Consider the following 9,570-nt stretch of genomic DNA (forward strand, 5'->3'; position numbering starts at 1 on the left):
CAATGCTAAGTCAGACTAATGTGGGGTTTGATGTAATAAGAAGAAACAAATTTCTATGCTAAATGACTGGAAGATCTTCTCATTTGGCTCACCTGCGGGTGTACCTGTTGCCTACTTTGTGTATTTATTTCTGGAGCTAAAGCTGTTACGGTCAGTCTGCCTGGCCACCGTTAGACTGCTGTGCAGTGTGGTGTTTCCATGCGCTTGGGTCATCATTACACCCAGGTGACCACAGCAGGCTGATGGATTATTTTCTCCCTGGTTTGGGTGGTAGGCCAGTTCTGTAGACTCTAGTTTCTGCCCATTGCTGCAGTATTGCCACGTTGTGAATATATTGAGCCTCTAAAAAGGTGAAGAAAGGAGCGTTAGCAAAAAATGGAACTTGCAGAAACAGAAAATAAAAGATACAACACTGCAAGTTACTTTAGTCCTGAAAAACATACTATTATACTGACATTGTGAAGGGAGTTGTACCTCCTTACTCTGTTCAAATCAGCCAAATATACTGACATTAATTGCTTCCAGCTTGTATTTTCCCATGTGGTGGGTTGCTGCACCCATGCAGCGTCCATGTTAAAACTCCTAATTTGGTTTCAGCCTGCCCAGGGAGATCAGGACCAGGGTGTCAGGAAGGAGCAGAGCTCGTTCATTGGAGTTCACAGAGATTGCCCACTGCTGTTTGCACTTCACCCCCTGCTCTGAGCAGGTCTAGCGGGGGTTGCTGTAAGTGGAGCCTGTCCTAGATCATGGCTTAGAATTGCACAGCAGAACAGAAGCCAGTAATAAAAAGCCAAACAGAGTTGGGTGATGTTTGTATCTCAGTGTATACAAATACTTTTGTATTTTTTTAACTTCTTAAATTTTTTTTGCAATGGCACCTGTTGTGCCGTGACTGTAGTCTGCTGCAGGGATACCACAGGAATCAAGCTTCGCTAGAATTACTGAGCAGCTTTCTCTGAAACTTGCCAGGCCTCAGCTCTCGTTAACATTCAGAGGTGTTTGACACTGAGCATTAGGGTTTCTCATACTTTATTGCTTCCATCAAGGCCTCCTCTCCTCCTGAGCTGCTCCACCTTCACCTCCTGGCCTACAGACTGGCAAGTAAGAGGTGGGCAATGTTTATCATTTCTGAGAATTAATTGTGTTTCACTTCTAAGAGGAAGAAATGCCACTCTTGCTAATAGTGCAAAATCCAGTTCTACAGTAGTAAGGAAGGGGATCCTCATTTACTTGAGTTCCAGTATTCTAGGAAGGAAACCCTTTTTTTCTATTTTTAATCCCAACTTTGATTTCTATTGTAGTGCTCTCAGCAGTTTGTTTTTGAGCAGGATAACAGGTGTCATCCAAGGCAACTTGCCCACTCACCACAGTGGAGTGTGGGTCATGTGCACATAGCACAGTCCCTTTTGTTAGCCTCCTCTATGGGTTTCACTGTACCTTTTCCACCTCTAAAACTGATTTTTCAAAGCTGTGACACCTGAGTTCTCAGCTGTGACACTGAGCCCTCCAATCCCTCAATATAAAATGAGCTTTCTGCTCCTAACCGGCCGTACTCACTGGTATTTCTGCTCTCGGCATTAAGTAATTATTTAAAAAATGCACATCTTACAGGAAGGTTTGGCTATAGTGCCTTGGGCTGCCTGTTTCTTTGGGAAGTGTGGACTGTGGTAAGAACAAGCTGTAGGGTTTGTGAAACTTGCAGCATTAGGCAGGTCTCTTCTTCCAGAGAGTGAGGAGGGCTCACAGTTCATGAGATCGGATCCAACTCACAATAAACCAGGAACCTGGGCCTCCTGCCAGGTTTCCAGTGGGAGGTTTGCCACTGACCCCAGTGGAAATGGATTTGGGCCCCATTGTGGAGGTGTCTGAATCACAGGGAACCAGACATAAGGAATAACCAGCCCGCTTGGAAGTGGAGAGTGCACAGTGAACCTCTTCTGACTATACTTTCCCATGCACATTTAATGTTTGAACAACTGCTTTCATATTTCCCAGTCATGTTGTGATGGTATCTCACTGGTCACTGACAAGTGTTACACATATTGCTAGAAGACCAGGCAGCTAAAAGACTAAAATGCACTGTGCTCACTGTAAAAATTGGCTTACATTGTTTCTTTTTATATGGTTAAAGAGATGGTTGCACTCCAGATTTTTTCATTTTTCTTGTCTTTTTTTAAAGAGATCAAATGTATATGAAGTGCATGTTATCCTGAACTTTTTGTTTGTACATCTTGATGTCTGATCACCTGCATGAAGGACACAGTAGTGCCATGTCTGAGCTTGTTCTCTTGTGCTTGGTTGATATGAACTTCTCTAGATTGTTGAGTTTTCCCCAAGATAACTTTGGTTAATATTTAGTTATTGGGAGACATCAAAACAAAACATCATAGTGGCCCTTCGTTTTCTTACAGTTTAAATACAAACAACAAAGCCTTGTGGTTTAATTTGTTAGTGTAAATAAATTTCTTGCCAATGAGTATTATTGTTGTTACACAACGAATGCAATAAAATGAGAAATCCTGAATCTTTATTAGAATTTGTATCGAGTCCTCACTTTTCTGACCATTTGTTGGTCATTCCAGAAGAAATACTAAATGGTGAGCACAACTGGACAGCTGCATGGGTCAGACTGGGGGGGGTTGGAAGTTGGATATGGACCTTGCCCCGCTTGTTCTTTCCTTCCTTCTGCTTAGCCAAAGATTATTTTAATCCTAACTCATGGCCAAATTGGCGTGATTCACGGGCCTCCAAGTGGGTCTCATTTACAATCTGTAATTATGTAAAAGGAAGTGACAAAAAAAAAAGAGTAAGGAAAGATAACTCTTTTTTTCATATGCTGATGAAATATAAAGTGCAATCTTTTGCTTCAGGTTGATGTAAAAATAGGCTGCTTACATGCTGATACTGGTCAGTGTTTGTTTAAAAGACCCGGATTACTTTTGGTATATAAAAAAATTCACCCATTTTATATTTAAGTGTGGCTTAGTTACAACAGGCACTTTACACACTCAAAGTACAGCAGTTCTTCTACTGAATGTGTTTAATATCTCTTTATTTATTTGATTTTAGTAAAGCATTAAGCAAGGGAAAAACAGAGGGTGCAGACTGTCCAATTTGTGTAGTCATTTCAGCGGATTTACATCTGGCAGAATCTAGGCCAAATACTCTGCACTTAATCTGTCTAACCCAGTTTGTGTTTCCCAACAACTGAGTCATAAACCTTACTTTCCGCTAATATGGCCACCACCTGCAAGCAGATAAAAAGAATCCTCAGTCCATAAAATTATTATCTTAATTGAAGTAGATATACTGAGAGGCCCTGTGCAGGTTACGTTGTGATTGAGAGGCCAGGCTTCAGCTGCATTTTCTGCCACAGCAGTGGTGGAAGATGCAGCTCAAGCCTGGCCTCTCAATCACAACGTAACCTGCTGTTTCTGCACTGAGGCTTCCAGTGAGTTTATGAAGCGGTGATGTCATGCCAAGAGGTGGAAGCTATACCCCAAAAGGGCTCTTGATGTCTCTGTCCTGCTCAAGCACCACTTGAATGAGCGGCGGCCCAGGTTCAGTTCCCACCTCTGCACTGCAAGGCTGGGATAACCTGTAGAGAAGGTTGGCAATGGGCTCCCAGTCCTCCTCACCTCAGGTTAAAATTCAGGATGTTGCATCAGATACCTACAATCTCTCTCCTCTCAAATGTTGTAAGAAAAGATAAGGCATATAGCTTGCCTGTGCTTCAGTCTGCAGGCAGAGCGATGGGAAAGCCTTCAGCACAGAAGTCATTTAGAACAGAAAAAAAAGCCAGTGATGAGTAAAGACAATCTTTTATTTTCTGAAAGGCTAAAACCAACAAAAAATAGAAGTTTGACAACATCCAACAATGTGTAGATTTGCTCATCTGAAGATGTTTTAAGCCACTGTAAAATTTGAAGTTAATGTTTTTACGGGTTACTTCTGCCACTGCTGAGGGAAATGGCTGTTTCATTTCTACAAACACAGAGTAAATCCAGGACCAGCAGAGTGGCTGATCAGCATTTCAGTGTGTTACTGCCACTAATGAATGATGTAACTCTTTAGGAGATGGCACTTCAGAACAAATAGCTGCACAGTCCTAAAATAACCACTTTAGAATGCTTGTGCAGGCCACTGATGGCTAATCATGAATAAGTTAATAGCCCAACCTCTCCTTGCCGTGAGAACTCCCTTCAGAGGAGTCCTTTCAGCTTGAGCTCTGGGAATGACATCTGTTCCTCAAGACTGAAAATGGATTACACGTTCCTGTAGGAAAGTACACCACTTCCAAGGGAAACTGAAGGTGTCCTGCAGGGAGAGAAGCTGCTAAGGAGCAAGCAGCAAAGCCAGGGTTAGGTAATGCCAAAGGCAGGTACAGCAAAGGGATGAGACAAAAGCTGCCCTCATTCAAGGCCAGCTCTGCTCTGTGGAAGGGCTGCACACCACAGTCAGCAAGACTCAAAACTGTGATCCAAGTGGTTGAGTCCTTGTCACCAAAGCTTTTGTGAGCAGACAGTGAAGCCTGGGCAGCCCTCAAGTCTGCAGATCACCTTTGAGCATTTTGGAGAGGAGCTATGAACGCAGTTCGTGCACAGATCTGCTAATGCAGGGCTGCCACCAAGAGACAAATCAAGTAGCCGTGTGGTTAACTAACACTCAAGTCTCCCCTTCTAGCCATTGGTAACCCCCACAGCATGTGTCATTTGTACTGGTACATGGGTGGGAAAGAGTTTTCTGCCATGGCAGAAGGGGGAAGCTTCTGGCATCAGGAAGGCAGTGACTGAGCCAAACATGCCACTGGCTCAGTTCTTCAACCTCACACGACGTCTTTGTGCCCAGGGACGTGCCTTACACCAGGCAGGGTCTGTGCCAGCGAGCTTGGGGCAGCACAGCATGCAGCAGAGGCTTTCTGGGGGCAGGAGGTGGGTGATGTGGCAAGACACATGGCCATGCACAGGAAGAGGGATGACACAGTCCCTCCTGTACAGCAACACTGCCCCAGCCTCAAGCCCTGGCACTGACTTCTTGCTCTGGTTAGAGCTGTCCCTTTCTGTCAGGGAAGGAATGGTAATTCTACCAGTGGATGAAAACCATTAGGCTTGTTAGGAAAGGCACAGGAGCCAAGAGGTGTCAGTAGACACATTTGCTCTTCAGGGCCACTGCTCACCCGAACCTCAGCCTGCACTACTGCCTCCTCAGCCAGAATGGGAAAATCCAGACAGAGGAGGGTTTGCACATACTCTGCCTTCTGACTCAGTGTTTGAGCTACTACAGAGTGGATTATTTTCTCTGTCTCGTAGGCACAAGCACTCCTGTGTTTTCAAAACACTGGACTTTCCATGTACTCTCCAGACTGGAGGGGCTGTGGCTGGTGGTGGAGCAGACTGCAGGAGGGAACAGCAAAGCTAGCATAGCAATTGGCACCTGGGGACTGGTTCTCTCTCCTCTCAGGCTTGCCCTTCGGAGCAGCCTTTCTTTCTTCCTTCATGTAACGGTGGAAAGACTGCACTGAGGAAAAGCTACGGCATCAGATGAAGGATGCAGAGGGGCTGATAGCCCTGGGGAGATCTGTCTGGTGGCAGCATTCGGAGGGGCCGCCAAGACACTGACAAGGGCCAGTGCAGGCAGGTGCAGGCAGCACAGCAGCAACCCCTGCAGGAGGGCCGCCACAGGTAACACAGAACCTTTAGCTGAATGTCAGCATCTCTCACAAAACTGGAGGGCTGATCACAGCTGGGAACTTGGAAGGACAAAAAGAGCAGCAGGAGCTGCTCTATGGGTAAGGATATTGACACAGAAGAGCTCCCTTCATAAGCAGGAAACCAAGTGTTGGCCAAAACAGGGGTTTCTGGCATCTTGCTGTGCTCACTGGAGAAAATCACAAAAGTGATTTCCAATTTCAAAAGACATTCCGTTCAGTTCACTGAAAGTGACTGCTAATACTATTTCAAAAACACCAGCTGATGGAAACCTGGATAGGCTGTTCAGCAGTGTGAGACATTATCAGTAATGATGCTGGATAAACAGGAAGGTGTGCCTGCTGCACAGTAGCACAGGGGGAATCGGCTCCAGATCGACTGGAAGCTAACCACAGAACGTGTGTGACCAAGGCTCGGGGGTAGTCACTGTGGCAAAGTGTCCAGAAATGCTCCCTTTTCTGTGACAGACAACAGTAATTGCTAATGCACTCCTCAATGATGTGCTTAGGACATGTTTCCCACTCTTTAAGAGTAAAAAAAGCTTTTTAAACTCCCTTTGGAAGACTCAGTAAGAAACCACTCCGAAGTGATGCCCTACTCTTTTCTCAGTAGGATTAAGAAAAATTGAAGAGCCTGAAGAAATGTTAGGAAATGACTTGAAAGGGGAAGTGGATGAAACTGAAATAATATTTATTCCCTTCCCAGTTATTTTGGAAGCATTAGGGAAAGCCAATAGGCAGATTCAGAAGAAGACCCCCTCACACAGTCCCTGGGAAGGCCCAGGGGTCAGTGAAAATAACACACACCACACTGATAGTCAGGAATTCTTATTTACAAAATCAATTTTCTCATGGGAAAAAAAAAAACCACAAAAAAAAAACACAAAAAAAAAAAAAAAAAAAAAAAAAAAAAAAAAAAAAAAAAAAAAAAAAAAAAAAAAAAAAAAAAAAAAAAAAAAAAAAAAAAAAAAAAAAAAAAAAAAACAAAAAAAAAACAAAAAAAAACACAAAACACAAAACAACAAAATCCAGACAGCAGAGATGAGTTCTGTGTCTGACAGTTTAGTCATCTGCAATCTGAAACTCAATTTCAAGGTTACCCTTTGTTACTGATATAGGGTCCTCCTCATTACAAAAGAAACTAATTTCTCACCTTCAGTTCCATTTCCTTTGCTATTGCATAGAAGTCTCATTTTGGAGAGGAAGGCTAAAATACATCTCCATTACTGCAGTTAACCTTTATTGGAACAGTCTTGTTGTTAGCAAATCTAGCAGAAACTGAGTTCCCAAGGAATTAAATCCTTTCCGCTGCGGTAGATCTTACCCATGGCGAGCTATAGCTCACAGTAGAGAGCTCTGTGGAAGACTGTGCCAATGAGCAGTTTTCCCTCGTAGATGGATGCCACTGAGCTCCCCTGCAGCACAGAGCCGTTGTCGGCGTAGACACGGGTCACCACAGGCTCCTCTGACAGGATGTTCTGGATGCGCAGAACCTGCCAGAAGGGGAGGATACATCTACTGAAATGGCTGTAGGTAGAAATGCCCCATGTATGGAGGGAACATCAGCATTAAACAAATTAGTTAGGATGATCAGCTGCTGATAATTACAGCCATATGATTCCTGTGATAGGGCCTTCAGGGAAGCACAGTCCATGAAGACTGGTTTGGGGGTTTTTTCTAAGTGGTTGTGCAACAGAGACCCCACGTCTGTAAGGAAGGCAGTCTTCCCCACTACTAGGAATGTGCACAGTTTTTTCCTGCTGAAGAATTAGTTATTATCTTCTTATTTTCATGCTTTTTCCAGACAGAGTAAACAACTGCCTAGTATCATAAATCTACTGCTATTGAACATGGTAATTTTGAGAAGTGTCTTACAGGGTGCTTCAGACAAGGCTGAAATCAAATGGACACCAACCATCCAGCTGCACTTGTGGCCACTATCACCCTGAGGCCAGTACCTCATTGATTTCAGAAGAAAAGAAGAATTACAGTGTCACCTACTGATGAACACACTTGCACAGATTAATCATTACTGTGCAAATGTTTCTGGTCATGCTGTGCACTCAGTCAATCATGTTTAGTTTGGCAAAGATGTCCTGGCTCAGTAATTAAGGCAGTTCATCAGAATCTGTGTGTGTGGCCACAGTTGCACAGAAAGCAGCCTGAGGAGTCCAAAGTGAGTGAGCTACTGGGTAGAAATTACTCAGCTGTCACCTGAGGATCTGAACAGGTGTTTGTTAGTGAGCATATGCTCTTCGGGCTTCCACTTGGGAGAGACTCAACCTTGGTCTTTGCTTTCATAAAGGCTGGCCAGGCCCTTCTCTACATTATACCAGGGTGATTTGAACAAAACAACTTTTTGGCACAGACACAACCAAGAGATCAGTGATGTCTCCCAAAAGGCACCTCAGAGGCAGGAGGATTTTCAGGATCATAGTAGAACAGCTTCATCCCATTGGGATGACATCCTGTCCAGATGTCTCCAGTGTGAGGTTCAATAGACAAGTTATCAACCAGAGTGTCCAGCTGCAACGTCTATACAACACAAAGGAAAAACAAGGAGTTAAAGCTATCAGAAGTCCTGGAAGTAAACTACAACATAATGAATAGACTTGTCCGAGACTCTCATCTGACATAACTTAGATTTATTTTTTTTTAAGAAATATTTTCTCCCTCAGTTTTGTTTTTCTTTTCCCTTGTATGCATCATCCCCACCTCTGTGCCATGAGAAACCTGCTTGCTGCTCTTAGCTTCCCCTATCAGCTCATTCACACCTCCTTGTTTGTTGATTCCTTCTTCCTGCTCTGACCCACACTGTGGCTCAACAGCACACCCAAGGATTCCTATCTGGTTGCTGGTGGGAAGGTGGAAGACCTGAAGCTCTATAACAGGGCACACACCACCTCTGCAACCCCACAGCAGGAGCCACTCAGACCAGAACTTTACATGTCATGTCATGTTGATATCTCAAGCATTCATGGGGACTATTCTGTCCAAAATTCACATTTCTCTCTTTTTTATAGAACAGCAGCACCTTACCTTCACATGAGTTAAATTCCAGTTAGTGTGTTTTTCCATAACATGGACATTATGATCAAATACATCTGCAACATAGATGTACCTTCAAAAGAAAGCAAAGCACCTCTCAGCAACATATATGAGTAAGAAGACATGAAAACCCGTTTCTCCTGTGCAAGCCCAGCTCTTCCCATGAAGCATACTAGCCTGCAGTTCTCACACAGCAACAGATATTGCAAGCAGGCCACAGGGCACTGAAATGAAGCCAACCTGCTGAGATGCTAATGTGGTTTCACATTGTGCCAGTTCTTCTATTGCAACACCAAAATACGACTTGGAACTAGAAACCCACAATTGCGCCTTTTTTTTTTTCTTTAATTTAGGATCACCTGTCCACACCACAAGACTGTTTGATTCAGTCACACAGAGTTTGGGATGGTAGAACATTCCCCACTTGCAGAAACTCTGCCCTGTTAATCCCTGCAAGCAACACACACAAACTCCTGTATTGGCTGCTTAAAACGCAGCAACCTTTGATCTTACTGCCCATAAACTACAACACAAAGCAGCCAACATTGCTGCTGAACACCAACACACACGGCTCTGTGCTGCAATCGCTCTGAATCACTGACTCTGCACAGGCAGCACCTTACCTTATATGAATCGGCTTAGACACCCGACCACAGAGGTACAACATGTACAGTCAGGATCCCTGGATTCTTTTGTGTGATCGAACAAAATCTAAGGTAAGGAGAAACTTACTTTCTATCAGGTGAAATGTTGATTCCATTTGCTGAATAAAAGCCAGCTGCTACTTCTTTAACTTCTTTTGGACTGTAGTAAAC

The 9,570-nt window shown here is 43.9% G+C and overlaps 1 protein-coding gene across 1 annotated transcript in view; it reads right to left on the minus strand.

Moving 5' to 3' along the window:
* Positions 1–6,749: 6,749 nt before the first annotated feature.
* The window catches only part of PON2 (paraoxonase 2), a 14,482-nt gene continuing 11,661 nt past the window's right edge, over positions 6,750–9,570 (minus strand). Inside the window, exons 6-9 of the mRNA XM_027910756.1 lie at positions 9,488–9,570; positions 8,747–8,828; positions 8,114–8,242; positions 6,750–7,200 (exon numbers count right to left, since the gene is read on the minus strand). Of these exons, the coding sequence (XP_027766557.1) occupies positions 7,042–7,200; positions 8,114–8,242; positions 8,747–8,828; positions 9,488–9,570 (453 nt within the window). The 3' untranslated portion in view covers positions 6,750–7,041. The remainder of the gene's footprint in view (positions 7,201–8,113; positions 8,243–8,746; positions 8,829–9,487) is intronic.

Source organism: Empidonax traillii, unplaced genomic scaffold (assembly GCF_003031625.1).
Source record: "Empidonax traillii isolate 1590-97213 ecotype Southwest subspecies unplaced genomic scaffold, ASM303162v1 scaffold30:size3273891, whole genome shotgun sequence".
Lineage (NCBI taxonomy): Eukaryota > Metazoa > Chordata > Aves > Passeriformes > Tyrannidae > Empidonax > Empidonax traillii.